Consider the following 20190-nt stretch of genomic DNA (forward strand, 5'->3'; position numbering starts at 1 on the left):
CAGCTCCCCAGTCAGGTCCCTGGCTGAGGACATGGCCTCACATCTGGGCTGAAACGCTCCAGCTGTGGCACCAGCCCAGCTCTGACCTGCCACAAGAAACCTGGTACCAAGTGTCCAAGAGCCCTTGTGTGCAAAGGCTTTGCTGCAGAGTACAGACATGACGTCCAAAGACTGATTAAAGTCTCTCTAGACCTAGGAGTATAAAACCAGAAAAAAAATGCCTGAATACCTGAATTTATTCAACTGAAGATATTCCTCCCTTGTTTGGAGTTATTAGATGCTTTGCTGTAATATTGCCGGTGCCCTGTCTAATGATGGGACAAGAAAAGTTGCTTCTCATACTAATTCATTGTTTAATACAAAGAACACAATGACGTGTCTCTGAAGAGGAGAGAAAAATCAACATCACTGATTAATTGAGGTTGTCTCAAAGGATGTGCCTCTGGAGCCCCAGGGACACCTGGAGGAGCCCAGAGGGGACAGAGAAAGGGACATCATGGGCTGCTCCTGTGCTGCTGAGCTGGGCTGGGCTCCTGGGACACAGGGAGCTCATGGCAGCGGCAGCGCTGCAGAGAGACAGCTCTGCCCAGGAGCAGCTCCTCTGCACACGCAGCAGGGCTGAGGGCTCTGCCTGCAGCACCGAGGGCACAGGAGCCAGGCACAGAGAGGGAAACGCAGTCTGGGCTGGGAGGATGCTGAGAGGTCACTGGAAATGAAATCCTCTCTGATATGAAGCCTGTGGCTGCAGGGCATTGCATCTGCAAATCTTGGTAGGATCTCAGAAAGCTGTCACATTGCAGAGTCTGCGAGAGATGTAAGTAGAGCTCTCAGAGGTTCTCTGATCAGAGGGGAGGATGTGCTGCAGAGCAGGGATTGCCTTCTGCACTGTCAGTGACAAGACGTGAATGCTGCGTTCTCCCCAGGGTGGCTGTGGGGTGTAAATGTCAATGTGCAGGCAGGGGTGCCCAGGGCTGTCCTGCAGAGCAGGGTCCCTGCACCCCAGGGCTATGCCGGGCAGGGACTCTGCCGCCTGCCAGGGTCAGCGCTCAGCCTGCCCGGGAGATCCCAGCAACACTGAGGGGAGAAGCTGTGGTGGAAGGAGCAAACCCTATTGGGCAGGAAAGATCCTTCTGCTGTGGAGAGGGTGCTGTGTGGGTCAGGGCTTCTCACACATCCACACATCCAGATCACACCCAGGATTTTTCCAAGGGGATGCCTCAACAAGATGATCAATGCAAGGATTAGCAGACAGATAAGGAGCTTTGCTGAGTCTGTCTTTTTAGTTTCTTCTCCCAAGGGGTGGGGGGTGCAGGAAAGGATAAAATAAAAATGAGCCCTCATGCTGAAACAAGTCACTGAGACTCCTGAACTGCAACTCTGAGTGATCAGTACATCTGCCAGAAGGCTCATGACATCCCTTCCCCACCCCTCTGCCTGTGCACAGCAGGGTCCCCTTTGCTGGGCCCATCAGCCTTAGTCTGACCTGTCCTGTTTTCCAGCCTGCAGACAGGAAGATGCCCCCAGGCAGTGCCCTGTGAACAGGCAGGATCTGTAGGGCCAGGGGGAGGGCACAGAGGGTGGGATGGTCTGTGAGCACTGACAGGGAACAGACATGGACAGGGAAACACCTCCCAGGGGGAGAATCTCCAGGCAGCAGGGATACAATCTGGGAAGGAGAGGAAATCTAATCCAGATATATTGTGGGAGGGAGAACAGAGACAATTCAATATGATCCCCTGCAGGTCAGATCCCTCCTGTGAGCAGCCCCCTGGCCTCCTGTCCCACCCAGCAAAGCCTCTGCCCTCAGGGCCGGGGGCTCCAAGGCATGAAGCATCTCCTGTGCAGCCAGAGCTGCAGTTCCTCTGCAGAGCACAGGGGCTGAGAGCAGCTGCCCGGCACTGTTGGTGTCTGGGAGGTGGCTGCACAGCTGGGGAAGGGGGACGCTGTCTGAGTGCCCGGCTGCCTCTGCCCTGGCCTCTCTCACCCCCACCCTCACCGCATTTTCCTTCTTGCTCCCCTGCTCTGGGTCACTGCTCTTGGGATCTTGTTCTTGCTGTCAGGCTCTCTGGGGATGGCAGTTTCAGCTGCAGAGTCACAGCCTGATCTTGGGGATCCTTTCCTGCAGGTGTGTCCATGGGCACACGTGTCCCAGCTTTGCTCTCACCTGTGGGCTGTGGGCAATGCAGTCTGTGGGGCTGGGGACTGAGCTGAGTCTCCCTCAATCAAATGCCATCATCTGTCTTTACTATCGCCTTGAGGTTTCCTTCCAAGCTGTGAAATTCCCTCCAGGATGCAAACTTGTCTTACAGCATCTTTGTTTTATCTGAAAGCCCTATAGAGGAGCAAAGAGATGCTGTGCAGAGAAAATAAAAGGTTTTTGAAAGGAGTCGTGGGTGTCGTTGGCCAAACATGGGGTGCTCAGCCCTTAGGAAAGGTGATACATGTTGTGGCTCCATCTGACAAAGCTGAACCCCAGTTTGGTCCCCTGCCCCCCATTCCCATGCCCCCTGCTGCAGAGCAGGGGTGACTCCTCGGCAGGCAGCGGGCACAGGCCCTGCTCATCACGGCATCTCCAGCCAGCACCACCCAGGGCTCAGACACCGAGCTGGAGGAAGGTCTGGAAAAGGACAAGGGGGTGGAGCAGGGGAGGGTGTGTGAGAAATGGCTTTGATTTTGCTCAGAGAAATCTCCCCTATCTAGTCACTGTCTCTTCTTCTTTGGTCAGTGCTCTGTGTCCAGAGGCTGCAGATGTCCAACAGCAGCTCCATCACCCAGTTCCTCCTCCTGCCGTTCACAGACACACGGGAGCTGCAGCTCTTGCACTTCTGGCTCTTCCTGGGCATCTACCTGGCTGCCCTCCTGGGCAACGGCCTCATCATCACCACCATAGCCTGGGACCAGCACCTGCACACCCCCATGTACTTCTTCCTCCTCCACCTCGCCCTCCTTGACCTGGGCTCCACCTCCACCACTCTCCCCAAGTCTATGGCCAATTCTCTGTGGGACAGCAGGACCATCTCTTACATAGGATGTGCTGCACAGGTCTTCCATGTATCTTTCTTCTTTGGTGCAGAGTATTCTCTTCTCACCATCATGTCGTACGACCGCTACGTTGCCATCTGCAAACCCCTGCACTACGGGACCCTCCTGGGCAGCAGAGCTTGTGTCCACATGGCAGCAGCTGCCTGGGCCACTGGGTTTCTCAATGCTCTGCTGCACACGGCCAATACATTTTCACTGTCCCTGTGCAAGGGCAATGCTCTGGGCCAGTTCTTCTGTGAAATCCCCCAGATCCTCAAGCTCTCCTGCTCACACTCCTACCTCAGGGAACTTGGGCTTCTCATGTTTAGTGCATCTTTTTTTGAGGGATGTTTTTTGTTCATTGTGGTGTCCTATGTGCAGATCTTGAGGGCCGTGCTGAGGATCCCCTCTGAGCAGGGACGGCACAAAGCCTTTTCCACCTGCCTCCCTCACCTGGCCGTGGTCTCCCTGTTCATCAGCACAGGCATCTTTGCCTACCTGAAGCCCCCCTCCATCTCCTCTCCATCCCTGGACCTGTTAGTGTCTGTTCTATACTCGGTGGTGCCTCCAGCAGTGAACCCCCTCATCTACAGCATGAGGAACCAGGAGCTCAAAGTGGCGCTGAAGAAGCTGATTCAGTCATTTTTCTTTCAGCAACAATGAGTTACTCATGTCTCTTCAGAAGTGACTTCCAGTTCATCTCAGAAATCTCCTGTGCATTGAGCATTTCATCTGTGATAACCATGTTGGTCAAGGAATTTCTTCACCCACGACACTTCTCCAGAGCAGTGACTCAGAGGCCTGTCTACCTGTTTCTGGGGCCCTGTTACAGCTGGTGTCCTGTGTCACATCTCTGTAATACAGGTGTGGACCCATTTTGACATCACTGTATTTCTGAAATTGGGGCCATCTTTTTGAAACACCCCACAAAAGGGGATTTCCTCAGTCTCAGTATTTGGAGCTTGGGCTCTTCTTCCAAAGCTGTGGTCAGCCTGAATAAATTTCCCCCACAAGGCCATGCTGCTGTGCTTGTGTTTTTCATGGCTCAGGGGAGGACATGGGGCACCATGTTACGTCATGGTGCTGGTCTGAGTGTCCATCTGTGGGTGCCCAGTGTTCCTGGAGATGGTGAAGGACCTTCCGTGATCTGTCTTGGACTGTCTTGCTGTGGTTTCCAGGCACCACAGCCTGCTCCCTGTGCTCTGTGCTTCAACAGGGGAATGAATGACCCACAGAACCCTGTTTCTGCATTCCCCAGCTCAGGGCAGGCTGCTCTGTCACTGCGGTAGCAGGAGCAGCATGAAGAGCTCCTGGCCAGGAGTCGTGTGCTGATGAGAGGGGCTGGCACAGGAGGAAACCAGAGCAGAGGACAAAGTGAGGCTGGCCTTGCTTCCATCATGCCATGGCTGGCCCCAGCACTTAGGCTGATAGGCTGATCCCCCTCTCTGTCCCACTCCATCTATCTATCCACCCATCTGTCCATCCATCCATCCCAGTACTCCATCTGAGAGAGCTGCCCCCTGCCCCATCACGTTTCTCATCCCAAAGAGATCATATAATAATTTAAGTTGGGAGAGACTCTAAAGATCATTGAGTCCAATTATTAACCTAACTCTGGCACTAAACCATGTCCCTAAGAACCTCATCTATATGTCTTTTAAACACCTCCAGGGATGGTCACTCAACCACTCCTTGGGCAGCCTGTTCCAATGCCTCACAAACTCTTCCATGAAGAAACTTTTCCTAATATATGAACTGAATATTCCCAGGTGCAACTTGAGGCCTTTTCCTCTCCTTTTATCACTTGCTACATTGGAGAACAGACCAACACCCTCCATGTTCCAACCTCCTTTCAGGTAGCTGTAGACAGCAATAAGGTCTCCCCTCAGCCTTCTTCTCTCCAGGCTAAATAGCCCCACTTACCTCCACTGCTCCCCGTCTGACTTGTTCTCCAGATCCCTCACCAGCTTAGTTGCCCTTCTCTGAACTCACTCCAGCACCCCAAGGTCTTTCTTGTAGTGAGGAGCTCAAAACTGAACACAGGATTTGAGGTGCATCCTCACCAGTGCCAAGAACAGAGGGATGATCACTTGCCTGGTCCTGCTGGCCACACTGTTCCTGATGCATGCTGGGATGCTGGTGGCCTTCTTGGCCACCCGGGCACACGCTGGCTCATGTTCAGTCACTGTCCATCAACACCCCCAGGGCCTTTTCCATTGGGCAGATTTCCAGCCGCTCTTCCCTGAGCCCGTAGTGCTGCCTGGGGTTGTTGTGACCCAAGTGCAGGACCCAGCACTGGGCATGAAATTGAACAAGTCCAAGAGTTGGATTGTTCACCTGGGATAGAGTAACACTGAGTGCAAGTGTAGATTGGGAGAGAGCGGCTGGAGAGCAGCCCTGCAGAAAGGGATCTGGCGTGATGGTTGGCCACAGGGTCAACAGGAGGCAACACTGTCCCCCAGCAGTCAAGACAGTAACCCCCATCCTGGGGTGCATCAAACACAGCATGGCCATGTGGTCAAAAGAGGTGACTATGCAGCTGTATTCAGCATTAGTGCGGCCTCATCTTGAGAGCTGTGTGCAGTTCTGGGCCCTACATGTTTTTACAACAAGGACGTAAAGGTCCTTGAATGCATCTAGACAATCCCCAAGCCCATTGGAGGCCCTTAGGAAGAGTTCCTCTCTCCAAATATCCAGCCCAGCTTGTTGCTGCATGAACAACCAGGAGAAACTGCCCCTGGACCCTCATTCCAGACTCCATCTCCTCCACCCCACACAGGCAGTGCTCTCCCCCTTGGCACTGAGGTGGTTCCAGGGACCCAAGAGACACCTGTAGGAGGAGATGTTGGGTGGGGATACGGTGTCCTTCAGTGCTCCTCATGGTGCCTCCTGCTGGGCTTTGTGCCACTGGTCACAACCCTCTGAGCCTGGATGTTCAGCCAGTTCTCAGTGGTGCTGAGCAGGAACATGCCCACGAGCACATTGGGCTGCACTGGGAGGAGCGTGGCCACCCAGACAAGGGCAGTTATTGCCCATCGTGACTCAGCACTGGTGTGGTCACATCTGGAGCCGAGTGTCCCAGTGTGAGGTTCCCCATTCTGGAGGAACAGGAGGAGCTGTCGTGTGGCCAGAGAAAGTCTGGGTCATGTGTGGAGTAGTAGTAGTAGTGTGTACTACTGGTGTACTACAACCAGTGTGTAGCCTGGTTAAGTGGAGCGTGAGGAAACGTGCTGTTTCTACTGAAATTGAGTTGATTTTCTTCATGGATTTTGAACCACTGTCCTTCACAGCCAGTACAGTCTTTTGTTTAGATTTACTATGAGAATAATGAGGTTACGCTGTTTCTTCCCTGGGATAGAGTTCATTTTGTCTTTTAGCAGCTTTACAGTGTTTGCCATTTGCTATGAAAGGAATGTCAGAACTCACTGGTATCTCGGCTGTTGTCAGGAAAACCAAGGACTTCTTTGGCCATCCAGCTGTGGATGCAGATTGGCGGGAGGGGACACAGACAGGACAGCACCTGGATTGACATGCAGGTCAATCAAGGAGCTATTCTCTACCATTAGCGTCATGCTCGGTATAAAGCTGGAGATGCCGTTTCCAGCCCATTAGTTTTGGTTTTCTCTCTGCTTTGCTTAGCTGTGTTCGGAAGTTCCATTCTATTGGGAGTTCAGTGTTAGTTCAGTTTTACGATGTTTTCCAGTTTTTCAGTTGGCCCTTGGGCCTCTCTGCCTTTTGCACTTGTACTTTCTCTTGCTGGGATCAGCTGTTCAGGACCAGGGTGCTCTCTTCTTTTGGGCTGCCTCTTCAGCACAACTGGAGTTCTATGGGGGATTGCACTGAGTGTCATATACTTAACTTTGTGTATTTTAGTATAAGTATAATATTACTAGTAGCGTATTATTTTCATTGTCTTATTATTTTTTTTTTCTAAATCCACAAGTTTCTCCCTTCCTATTCAGTTGTCTCCCTTATCCCACTTGGGGACTGGGAGCAGGATGTGAGCAGCTCTCATGGTCTTGGTTGGTGGGTGTGGTAAAACCATGACAAGAAAGGGCAGTAGTAGCTTCAGAAATCTTGAAAATCACTTTCCAAGATGATGGGAGCAGAGAAACAGCATGAGGAAGGAAACCATCAGAAACTGCAGCTCTGGAGGTCCAGAGTGTAGCTCAGGATCAAGAAATGTCATTCTGAGCGCAGTCCTGTGGTCATTCAGAGGGACTCTGGATCAGTCATGATTCTGTGTTTCCAGGAACAGCTGGTGAGGATGGAGAGACAGCAGCACAGGTGGGGACACACGGGGCTGAGAACAAGGTGGGGAAGCGCATGGGGTGTCTGCAGCCTGTGGGGAAACAGCCACAGGCCTGGGACAGTGCAGGATGGACCATGGTGGACATGGCCAAGGGCGCTGGCAAGGCTGGATGTCCCTGAAAGAGCCAAGGTCTTTGTCCCCTTGGCTATGGCTGATGTCCCTGCCAGCGAGGCCTAAGAGGAGACACATGGTTTTCATGGCCATGGCACCCCATTGCCTCCTTGCACCCCCAGGGAGTGTCACACCATTGTCCTGCACTGGGCATCGCACTCCCCACAGCCCCAGGAAGAGCCCTGAGCCACACGTGAGGGACAGGATCTCCCTTCCAGGGGCAGGGGCTCAAGGCTTGGCCATTGTCCTTCATCAGACAAACCAAGAGCTTTCTCAGCATCAGAGCTGCTGCACTTGGCCTGTGCCTGATGCAATCACTGCCTCCAATTATCTGCTCTAACGAGTCCCTGGGAGGCTTTGTCAGTAACAGCCCTCAGTGGGGCCCATTAATGCTTCAAGGCACTTTGGAGTTTGTTCTGGCTTGGACTTCTTGAGCAGATTCTTCAGTCTGTGCTTGGTATTTGACGTTCATGGACTCAGCACCAAATACACCATGGGGCTCATTAAAACACAGAAAGCCCTAATGAGCAATGTTTCTTTCTGTAATTTTCTTTAAACCTTCTAGACTTGTAGAACTAACTGTAGAGGTTTCAATGGGACACTTGCTGATGAAGGTTTCAAAGAAGATTTCATGAAGGAGGGTTTTTTCTTTCCAGGGTATTTTCTGTCATGTTTTAAGTGTATAGAAGAAGTGACAGCAGCATTCTACACTGGACATTGATCCCGAGGTTCTCCTGGAGACATCTGGACAGGCAGGAGAACAGTCCCTGAGGCTGGACACTGCATGGACAACCTGGCTCCTCACCCCCACCCCCAGTCTGCCGGGTTCCTCATTGGCCACCAGAGATTGCATCACTTTTCCTGCATCAGACTTCTCCACTGAGCTCTGCAGGAGATGCTGCAGCTCCTGTGCACCAGCTCCACCTGCTCTCCTGTGCAAACACTGCACAGTTCAATCAACAGCAAAACACTTTCCTCAGCTGTGTGTGTAAGTGGATCTGGTGAGGTCCAGCATCCACAAGGGACACCCACACAAGAACTGCTTTAGACAGAGAGACAGGAGAGGATAGAAATAAACACAATGAACGTGTTGACTGCCATGTCAATTAGAGCTCTGAAGAACGGGGCAAGTTTGTAACTCCCTGAAGCTCAAAGCAGAAACCAGACAGTTGAGAGGCCACTGAATGACCAAAGAGCAAGTGGAGGAGAAACCTGAGAGCACTGGGAAGGGCAAACATCCAGACAGGGCTGGAAAGTTGTCCTTGGACAGGGACATTTAATCAGGAGAGGTGGGAACTCCTGAATGACGAGGGAGATGAAATTATAGAGTGTTGGTAATAGAAGTACAGGGGAAGATCAATATTTCTTCTCCTACCCTTAATACATCTTTCATCAGCTGTCTCACCATAAACAGCCAGGGCCATTTTAGGGCCCCAGTGTACCTGAGGTGCTGGCCTGGGATTGACATCTGTCATACAGGACCTGGGGAGACCAGAGCACCGTGCAGTGCAGGTGGAGCCTGGGCAGGGGTTCCCGGGGCATCTACACTGGCATCAGGTGTTTGTGTCCATGGAGCTGAAGACATTTGTGTCCTAAATCCATGCCCAGTTCTGGAGAACTCTTTCCTTTCCAAAGAAAAGTAACTCCCTGATAAAGACGTTAAAATTAATTAATTAATTAATTAAAAATATGTTGACACCTTCCTTTGCTTTGGATCTTTGACTTCAGTTCTTCTTATTTCAATTGTCATTGACATCAACTGACATCTGATGGGCCTGCAGGCATGAAGCCAAGATCACGTTGTGTCTTGCACAGCGCCCCATGCCCTCTGAACCTGCCCTGCCCAGGACTCCTCACACGTTGCCCAGAGCGAGTCACACTGAGGTGTTGGCTGGTTCCCTGGCTGGGATGTTGGTTTAGATGGTCACCTACAGCACAGGTGGGTCCTGCCCCATCATCGCCTGCTCTGCTCCGGTCTGAAACAGAGCCCAGCATCACAATGGGATCATGAGAGAACTGAGGCTGAAGGGACCTCAGGAGTCTGCAGTCCAACCCGTCACCAACTGAGTCACACCAAGGTGTTCAAGCCTTGATTCAATCAGAGCTTTAGCAGGACTAGAGAAGTGATCATCCCTTTGTAGTGGGCACTGGTGAGGCTGCACCTTGAATCCTGAGGTCAGTTTGAGGCCCCTCATGGCAAGGAAGACATTGAGGTGCTGGAGAGAGTTCAGAGGAGGGTGACAAGGCTGGTGAAGGGTCTGGAGCAACAGTCTTACGAGGAGCGATTGAGGGAGCTGGGGCTGTTCAGCCTTGAGAACAGGAGGCTGAGGAGAGACCTTATTACTCTCTACAGCTGCCTGTAAGGAGGTTTTATCATGGAGGGCGTTGGTCTCTTCTCCCAAGTAGCAAGTGATAGGACAAGAGGAAATGGCCTCAAGTTGCACACGGAGAGGTTTAGATTGGATATTAGGAAGAAATTCTTCAGGGAAAGGGTTTTGAAGCAATGGAGCAGACTGCCCAGTGAGGTTGTGGAGTCCCAATCACTGAAGGTGTTTAAAACACAGATAGATGGGGCTCTTAGGGACATGGTTTAGTGCCAGATTTAGGTTATGGTTGGACTCAATGATCTTAAGGGTCTCTTCCAAGCACAATTATTCTATGATTCTGTGATAAGTCATTTTTGCTATTTTCTTTCTCAGAGGACCATGCAGCTTCCCTGAGAGCCAGGACTTTTCTGAGGTGTTGGAGAGAGGTCTCACAGTCACACCAGCCAGTTCCACCAGCCCCTGTCTGTCCCTTCCCAGACCAAACCTTTTCTCCATATCCCGACCTTCCAGGCGAGTTTCTGGGACACAGCAAATGCTATCCAGGTCCTCTGGGCCTGTTCAGAGAGAGCAGCTTGCCAACATGGTGATGGGCTCTCTGTGCACCTCAAAGCTTTCCTGACCATTTTTCTCAATACCCTACTTGTACCCAACATTTCTGGTCCTTGAGCTGTACATGAGGGGATTGAACAAGGATGTGGGGATGGTGTAGAAAAAATACTTTTTCAAACTGTCTTGTGAGGGCTTTTCTGGGCATCCCACAGTCCAGGATGAGGGTGCGGTAGAAACCAATGACATTGGTAAGAGGTCCAGGTGGAGAAGGCCTTGTGCCTGTCTACACTGGAGCAGAGCAGTGATGCATTGATGGGATGCCCATGTGAACAGGAAGGGGACAAATGGCTCTAAAATGCCTTCCAGCCAGTTCTTTACCCATTGCACATACACCATCCAGGCCACGAGCTGCAGCTTCTCCAGGAGATGCTGTGGGACACGGTGTCAAAGGCTTCACTGCAGTCTAAGGACACAACACCCACAGCCCGTGTGGCGCGTTCACTCCCCACGACAGACTTTCCCTCATCTGCTCAGCGGTCACCTTGTCACAGAAGGAGATCAGGCTGGTCAAGCAGGACCTGCCTTTCATCAAGCCATGCTGATTGGGCCCCATTGCTCGCCTGTGTGTGTGACCTCACAGTCCTTTCTAGCCATGTTCCTGCTGTTGGCCAATCCCCTGCAGAGGCAGAAGTGACCTCACAGTGCCCTCCACACCCATTGGTTCCTACTGGACTATGAGTTCCTGAGACACAGTGACCACACGGCATCGTACCCACCATCCCCCTCCTTGTGGTCCAGTGTGTGAGCAGATCAAACTGAGCTGCTTTCATCATGTTTATCAAATACATTCCCTATCAAGGGTTTGAGTGGAGAAACGTTCCTCAGAGGAGCTGCTGTATTTACTCTGGGACATTTGACATCTCTGCTTCTGCCTCTGCTTTTGTTCTCCTTCCTCTGTCTATTCTGACATGAAAGAGCTCTCCAAGGAAAAGATTCATGGAATCCTACAATAACACAGGTTGGAAGAGACCCCTGAACACCATCTCTGTCCCACTGACCTTTATGGCACCCCAAGGAACAGCTGATGGCATTTGTGCTCCCTTGGGTTCATCTCACCACATGCACACACTGGACATGCACATGATGTGTGTGTTTACATCTCATCTGGACAATGAAAACAGGGACTTATGACCTAGTGTTTCATAGAATCATAGAATGTTCTGAGTTGGAAGGACTCACAAGGATCATGGAGTCCAAGTCCTGTCCCTGCACAGGACACCGCACAGGTCACCCCGTGTGTCTGAGGACGTTGTCCAGTCTCTTCTTGAACACTGTCAGGTTGGGGCCGTGACACCTCCCTGGGGAGCCTGTTCAGTGTCCAGCACCTCTGGGGGAAGGACGTTTTCATCATGTCCAACCTAAACCTCCCTTGGGACACCCTTCTTCCATTCCCTTGGGTATTGTTATCGGTCACCACAGAGAACAGATCAGTACCTTCCTTTACTTCTCCCCTTGTGAGGAAGCTGTAGCCACCATGAGGTCTCCTTTGAGTCTTTTCTTCAGCTCTGATGCTCAGAAACCCCTTGGTTTGCTTTCTGCAGCGGAAAGGAGAAGCCATGAGCTCCAGGCAATGGGAAGGGGGATCCTGTCCCTCACACACGGCTCAGGGCTCTTCCTGGGACCGTGGGATGTGTGTGTGCAAGGCCCAGGGAAGGACAACACTGGGACAACAACCTCCAGCTTCCCCATGGGGCTGCAAGGAGGCAGCGAGGCCCCAGTGCCATGAGGACAACATGTCTGCTCCTGGGGTCAGTGGCAGAGACAACTGCCCTGGCCAAGGGGACAGAGACCTGGCTTCTGTGGGTCCCTTCCAGCCTTACAGCGCCCTTTGCCATCTCCACCACAGGCTGTTCCACACGGTGCTGCCCCTGCCCCTCTTTCCCTGCAGGCTGCAGACACCCATCTCACTTCCCACCTGCTCTCAGCCCAGCATTTCTACACCTTCACTGCTGTGTCTGCACCCTCACCGGCTGCTCTTTGGCACACAAACCATGGGCTGATCCAGCTCCCTCTGGGTCACTTCTTGCACCACAGCACTGCCCTTCCAGTGACATTTCTTACTGCTCATATCCTGTTTGCACTTCCCAATCTGCACTTGGTAGCCACAAGGAGACCATGTCTGAGCCTTGAAAACAGCCTGTACACAACATGCCTTTCTTTCCCCTGTCCATTCTGGTTCAGCAATCCCTTTCTTGTCCTTCACATTCCTGGACATGGCTGCAGGAGGACGTCTCCCAACACCTTCCCAGGGAGCAAGGTAGGGTGGCCAGCCTGTAATGCTCCCAGTTCCTATTTCTGCTCTTCTTCAAGATGGGTTTGAGGTCTGCGGTTTCTAAGGACCCCAGAACCATTCTGGTTTCTATGGCACTTTTGAGAACACAATCCAGAATCACGGTCAAGGGTGATGTAGCAGACAGGAGCACTTGCAATGAGCCTGTCCAAGGCAGCTGAGATGAATCTCAGTGGGCCTGTGGAGTTTGTTCCTGGAGTCACACACAGAAATGTCAGAGTTTCATCAAGCATCCACAAGTGACCCTACCTCATGGGCTCCTTATGCACCCAGGGATGTTCAGAGACAGAGTCTGTCCCTTTTACACACAGAGGCAGGAGTGACAGTGTCCCTCTGGCCTCCTGTTGCCATTCAAAGGGATGGGAGGCACCTCAGCCCTGTGGCGTGTCACATGCTCTGCACTCATCTGACATGTCCCACATCATGAGGAATGGACACAGGGAGCTCAGTTCAAGGAAGAAGATCCCAGTGGGTGGTTTCCCATGAGCTGTTACTCCTAACGTGAAGTGACCTCGAGAAACTGTCTGTCCCACAGGCCTTCATGGAACGTCCAGGAATAGCTGATGGAATTTTTCCTCACTCAGGTTCATGTCACCTCACATACATGATGTGTGTGCTCACATCTCATCTGAACAGTGCAAACATGGATTTCTGACCTACTCATTCAGGGTCCCTCAGTGGAGGGAAGAACAACCTCTGTGAGATGGGGAAATAGGCCAGGGCTGCAAATGGTGGTTGTGAGGGGCCAGTCCATGATGACTGACCTGAGGCTCCTTCCACGGGGTGTCCAGTGCACAGGGGCACAGTCCAGCCCCTGCTCTGCTGGTCCTGCAGGTCTCTGGCAGGAGCCTGGCTGTGAGAGGACACTGCTGTGTGCCAGCCCTGCACACACACTCTGATCAGCTGTACACTGGGGTTACATCTGTGAGACACTTTTGTACTCATATGCTTGAAGACATAAACCATCATGTTCTGTACATAGGAGATCACCTTTCTATCTGGAAAGGCTGTTGTGAGGCCAGCTCTGTCACAGCAGTGCCCATTGCCTGTCCCTGCCTGCACCCACAGCACTGACACACAGCAGGACGGTGACCAAGCTGCCAGAGCACTCAGGCCTTGCACCAACACCAGGGATGAGAAGGAGAGTGTGGAGTGGAAACCAGAACAGGTCTGGAAGAACAAGCGCTGCTGCTCCCTGGCACAGCTGCCATACTGGACATGATTCCCCTACTCCAGTCACAGAAACTGTCCCTGCAGCTCCAGAAAGGCCTTGGAGTTACAATGTCAGTAGAAAAAAAATTGTGGAAAGTCCCTTTATTTTGCTCAAACACAGAGAGCATGAATTTGTCACTGACACAGCCACTCAGTGAGAAAAGCAGGCAGTGAATTACAAAGAAAATTAAAACTTTCTCACAATAAACAAACACAAGGAGAAACAAAAAATACTGCACACAGGATGAACCTGCAATGAGTTGGCCTATAACTCTTATGTAGAAGAACTTAGAGACAGTTTATAGCTTCTGAAGAAATCCAGTCATCTGTTTCCTCAGGGCATCCTTGAGCTCCTGGTTCCTCATGCTGTAGATGAGGGGGTTCACTGCTGGAGGCACTGAAGAGTACAGAACAGACACCACCAGGTCCAGGGATGGGGAGGACATGGAGGGGGGCTTCAGGTTGGCAAACATGCCTGTGCTGACAAACAGGGAGACCACGGCCAGGTGAGGGAGGCAGGTGGAAAAGGCTTTGTGCCGGCCCTGCTCAGAGGGGATCCTCAGCACGGCCCTCAAGATCTGCACGTAGGACACCACAATGAACACAAACAGCCAAAAGTTAAACAGGCACTGACCAAAATAAGCCCAAGTTCCCTGAGGTAGGAGTGTGAGCAGGAGAGCTTGAGGATCTGGGGGATTTCACAGAAGAACTGGCCCAGGGCATTGCCCTTGCACAGGGGCAGTGAAAATGTATTGGCCGTGTGCAGCAGAGCAGTGAGAAACCCAGTGGCCCAGGCAGCTGCTGCCATGTGGACACAAGCTCTGCTGCCCAGGAGGGTCCCGTAGTGCAGGGGTTTGCAGATGGCAATGTAGCGGTCGTACGACATGACAGTGAGGAGACAGTATTCTGCTACTACCAAGAAGGTAAAGAGAAAGAGCTGTGCAACACATCCTGTGTAGGAGATGTTCCTGGTGTCCCAGAAGGAATTGGCCATGGACTTGGGGACAATGGTGGAGATGGAGCCCAGGTCCAGGACAGCGAGGTTGAGCAGGAAGAAGTACATGGGGGTGTGGAGGTGCTGATCCCAGGCTATGGTGGTGATGATGAGGCCGTTGCCCAGGAGGGCAGCCAGGTAGATGCCCAGGAAGAGCCAGAAGTGCAAGAGCTGCAGCTCCCGTGTGTCTGTGAAGGGCAGGAGGAGGAACTGGGTGATGGAGCTGCTGTTGGACGTTTGCTGCCTGTGGGCATGTGGCACTGTGAAAACAGGAGAGCACGTAAAGAAATCAGGATAGAGTTCTCCCAGAAAATCTCTTCCCCTCCTCAACCAACATCCCTCTTCTACTCCCACCTGTGCCACCACATACAGAAATGTAAATTGTTCTCTCCTTTTTGGCAGCCGCTGTGGTCATGTCCCTGGCTGGAGCGTTGGTTTGTGCTTTCTGATTGTGCTGTGAGGATCAGGGCCTCTTCCTGTGGGCTCCCAAGGTGTCAACCCTGCCCTACAGCACCGGGACCTGGGAAAGGGAGGGAGTTCTTGTGTTTATACACAATTATAATCTACTTATATCGTAATCATAATTCACAATATCATGCCAGGGAAGCACTGGGGTGTCCTAAAGCTGTTCTGACTGGGATAGAATGGGCTCATTCCCCAGCCCCACACATAGCACATCCCAGAGCCCCAGAGGGCATGATGGGCTTAGGGAATTTGCTCCCACAGAGACATCTGCATGGCAGGACTTGCAGCATCAGTATCTGATCTTCAGCTGAAAGCCCAGCTGCAGAGAGTTTGAGGGAAGAACACAGGCAGCGGAGTCACCAAGTGGACAAGGAGACATGGCCCAGCGCTTCTGCTGAGAGAGAACAGGGAGACACGGACAGGCCCTGAGGAGCTTCTCCTTCTTGGAAGCTGGGCTGCCAAGGAAGTGCCTCAGCTCAAGACACCACAGACTTGAGGACAGAAGCTGTGGTGGGTGGGAGAGGAGCCTGGCAGCACTGCTAAGGGGTAGACATCAACACTGCAGGGGATGGCAGGGAGGTGCCCAAGTTCCCCCTGTGATGGCACTTTTGGCAGAAGGTCCCTCTCTCCCCCTGCCCAGGTCTCCACTGCCTGGAGCTGTTCCTGCCGGGAGCTCTTTCTCTGTCCCCATGTCTCCTCCCTGTCACTGCTCTCAGTGTCAGTCTGTCCCACCCCCTGTGTGCTCAGCTCTTCCCTGCACAAACTTCCTGGCAGCTCAGCACTGCCCAGGAACATCTCTATGTGTGTGCGGATTCTGCTGATAACATCATACCAGCCCTAAAGGGGCTGTAAAGGAGATGTTGCTGCTCTGTGAGCCAGAGTGTGTTGAATTGCGCTCTCAGAGAAAAATAAATATCTGGAGTTTCAGCACTTGCCCCGTAACTGAAAGACACATTTTCATCTTCCCTTTCCTAGCCAGCCAGCCAAGAATAGAGGACAAAAGGCAATAATTGCTTCCCTTTCAGATAATCCCTGCCTTGTTGTCCCTCTTGGAATGTCCCTGGGGGTGAGTTGTCAGCAACTCTGATCCACACAGCACCCTCTCCACAGCACAAGGACCCTGTCCTGCCTGGGATCACTCCTTCCCCCCACAGCTTCTCCCCTCCTTGTTGTTTGGATCTCCACGGGCAGGCTGAGCGCTGACCCTGGCAGGCGGCAGAGTCCCTGCCCGGCACAGCCCTGGGGTGCAGGGACCCTGCTCTGCAGGACAGCCCTGGGCACCCCTGGGTGCTCACCCGGCTTCACAGCTGTTCAACATGGCCTGACAAGAGCCCCATCCTTACAGATCCCACAAGCTGTGCCTGTGCCAGTTTCAGGAGATGCCTCCAGGAGCTACAGCTGCACTGCCCTGCACCAGAGACTTACCATGACAAGGCTGCAAAGGTTTCTCCTCCAGTGAGCTCTCAGTCATCCTCCAGTCCTGAGCACCTTTAATCTCTCTGTGCCTTGCTCGTCTGCTGAGATCCCCAGGCAGAGCCCTCAGCCCTGCTGCGTGTGCAGAGGAGCTGCTCCTGGGCAGAGCTGTCTCTCTGCAGCGCTGCCGCTGCCATGAGCTCCCTGTGTCCCAGGAGCCCAGCCCAGCTCAGCACCACAGGAGCAGCCCAAGGCACTTTAATGACCCCTCTGGTGGGTTTGGTGCTGAGTCCATGAACCTGAGACCCTGAGGGGAAGCTGAAGAAACTTCTCAAGAAGTCAAACTCAGATGCAAACTCCAAAGTTTCCTGTAATATACACGGGTCCCACTGAGGGACAGAACTGAAGAACTGACCCCAGAGTTTGGTTAGAGCAGAAAACTGGAGGCAGTGATGACAGGTCAGGAAAAGCAATGTAAATGTGTCTCTGATGCTCAGTAAACCTGAATGTGTTTCGTTAACCAAAGGACTAAGTCCTGACCCCCAACCCTGGGGAGTCAGATCCTGTCCCTCCCACATTGCCCAGGGCCCTTCCTGGGACAGTGTGATGTTGGTCTGTACAAGGCCAAGGGCAGGACTATGGTCCCACATCTCCCAGGTTCCTGACTGGGGACAAGGAGGGGTTTGGAGCTCATTGACAACGTCTTCCTAACACAGGTGACTGAGGAGTCAGTGGGGTGAGGTGCCCTGTGGGACTTCACACTTACAAACCAGAAAGAGTTGGTCAGGATGGAACAGTCAGGGATGGGAAAGTGGAGCTGAGGCTCCTGGGAGATGAGAACAAGGCCAAGAGCAGGATTTCAGGAGAGCAGGATTTGGCCTGCTGAGGGACCTGCTTGGGTCCTATGGGATATGACCTTGGTGTCTGCGGTGCTTTTTGCTCACATCTCCTCCCTTCTCTCTATCACCTGCTGTTGTGCAGCGTTTTTTACCCTTTCTCAAATAAATATCCCAGAGGTGCTGCCAGCATCACTGAGTGGCTCAGATTGGGCAAGGAGTGGGTCCATCTTGGAGCAGCTAAATCAGCTCTGTCTGACATTGGTCAAACTCCTGTTGTCTTCTCAGAGAGGTGACAACTGTAGCACACCCACACTCAGCCCCAGTCCCAAGTCTTTGCCATGTAAGCCCAGTACAGGGTGACAATATGTTGGGTGTTACAAACTACTTGATCATGGAGAAGAAATGGAAAAGATCTTCTGTCAGTAACCTGAGGAAGTCACCAGTCAACGAGTACGTTCCTATCGGGAACTGTAATTGCCCTGACATTCACTGGCCAGGAAAAGCTGGAGGTACCGAAATTCCAGAGGATCTTGGGACAAATTCTTAACATGTCTGCCTGGTGGGTCAACAAGGGTGATGCTCACCTGGATCTGGAACTGGAAAAAAAGGAGTAACTGGTGAGGGATGTTAACATCAGTGTCCACCTTGACTGTTGTGACCAGGACACAGTGGGGTCCCAGGCACCAGAGGGGAGGGAGGAAGGCCAGCAGCAGAGCACAGGCTGGTGGGATCCAGAGGGGAAGACTTTGACATACTGGGGGATGGTGGGCAAAGTGGAGACATGGAAGTAGATCTGTAGGGTGATGGAGGTCAGGAAATCTGATAATCCTTACAGGACAGGCTGCTCCAAGCACAAGAATGATCCCTCCACTTGAGGTGCTGATGCCACCTGTTCTGGAAAGGGAGGGAAGGGCGAGCAGGGAAGGGAATAGAAGAAATTTGGCTTTATTGCTCTTTGTTGTGGAAATTGTCTCGGTTTTGCAATTCCTGAAATCCCCCTAATTATCCACACGACACTTGAAGCCTTTAGGAAAATGATGCAAAGAGCCTTTGCTTGTAAGAGCATTTTTGATGTTCATGAGCCCTCTGCTGCCATGATCCTGAACTGCAACTACTGAAAGAGTGAACAAACCTTTAATGAAGTGAAAGGCAGAAGCAAATCCCAAGTTTCTGAGGGTGTTTGGACCCCATGAAGGGCCATCACTGACACAGCTGTGAAGGAAACAACCAGTGCAGGTCCCTGTCCCTGGAGGCTGGTGAAGGAAAGACTTGGAGACACTGGTTCCAGGCGGTGAGGGCCATGTGGAGGTGGCTCTGATGCCATGACAGCCCTTGATGCTTGTTCATCACCAGAATGGCTGAGCCCTGACCCCTGGGACCTGGTAGATCTTTCTGAACTGTTTTTCAAGGCTTTTCCTGTGGTCAGTGTGAGTGTTTTGTGTTTTGGGGGTGGTGTTTATTTCAAGTGCTGTTGCTTTAACTGCAAGGCTCTGGTTTTCTGTGGAGTTGGAAATGCCTGTGAATTCCTCACAACTCATCCAGCTTCTTTCATACACCTGGCAATGGTCACCAGTCACGTCAATGTCCCAGTCCCACACTTGCTTGAATCCTCTATTTGGATCCAAACCGCATCACTCCAGGAGGTTCATGGATCCACCAGGCTCATGGATGATTCCTGAGGACCATCCAAGTGTGGGCAGTGTAAGAGAGGAGCAGAGCAGGGTCAGCTCATGGGCCATGACTGAGCACAGCCACCCCAGCAGCAGCCGTTCCCCATCTCCCAGGCACAGCCATGCCCACAGCATGCAAATGGCACTGCCATACATGATTAGCCCAAGAGAGGCCTTTCTTCCTTCCATATTCCCAGCAAAATCTTCCTCTTGTTCCTCCCCCACCTGCAGACATCAACTGCTTTCCATTGCTGGGCTCAGACATGGCTGGAAGAGTTCACTGAAGCCATCAGCCTTCTCATTGCTTCTCCCTGACATGCCCTGACCCTCTCCCACACCTACAATGGCCAATCACGGCTGCTCAGGCCTCCCGCTCTTCAGAAGAGGCCTCGAGCTTCTTGGTTCTTCCTGGTGCTTATTATAAACTTCCTCGCTCTCTCCAGAGTTCACGGTTACATTTCTTGTCCATAACAGCCCCTTTATGACCATGTCTCACTAAATGGTTGTGTTTGTATGATCATTTGTGCAGAAAGGGCAGTCACAGGACAGCACCCAATATGTCAAAACTGATGCCCAGTGAAATGCCGTAAAGCCCCGATGAGTTCCCCTGTGTCTGTGTCTCTCCTGGAAGGAGTCTGTCCCGAGAAGGGGATCCAGCTCCTGCCACTCTCTGCAGAGGCACATGAGCAGTGTCCATCACCTGGGGACACAAAGGGTGACGTTTGCCAGACCACCCGTCATCTGAACCACTTAGATGTGTGCTTGTGGATGGGGTATGGAGCCTTATAGTGCAAATACCTATTTAATTGTCATTGCCAGAGGGGCTACCAGACATGTGGAGCATTATTTTACAGATATTTAAACATAAGCATATAAAACTGACATTCCTAGACAAATTACACAAACATTTGAAGGACTTTTCATGCC

At 52.2% G+C, this 20190-nt stretch overlaps 1 protein-coding gene and 1 pseudogene across 2 annotated transcripts; one reads left to right on the forward strand and one right to left on the reverse strand.

The window, feature by feature from the left end:
* Window positions 1-2748: 2748 nt before the first annotated feature.
* LOC308050716 (olfactory receptor 14J1-like) lies at window positions 2749-3684 on the forward strand (the record flags this gene model as incomplete). Its single annotated transcript, XM_080360863.1, has 1 exon — window positions 2749-3684. One exon carries the CDS (start codon window positions 2749-2751, stop codon window positions 3682-3684), a length of 936 nt encoding a protein of 311 aa, XP_080216989.1.
* A 10497-nt stretch (window positions 3685-14181) lies between these two features.
* LOC308050717 (olfactory receptor 14A16-like) lies at window positions 14182-15291 on the reverse strand (annotated as a pseudogene). The gene is made up of 2 exons: window positions 15231-15291; window positions 14182-15136 (listed from the first exon to the last, which is right to left on the reverse strand). The product of its transcript is annotated as an olfactory receptor 14A16-like (transcript).
* Between the last annotated feature and the right edge of the window lie 4899 nt (window positions 15292-20190).

This window comes from Nesoenas mayeri (genome assembly GCF_963082525.1).
Source record: "Nesoenas mayeri genome assembly, chromosome: 29".
NCBI lineage: Eukaryota > Metazoa > Chordata > Aves > Columbiformes > Columbidae > Nesoenas > Nesoenas mayeri.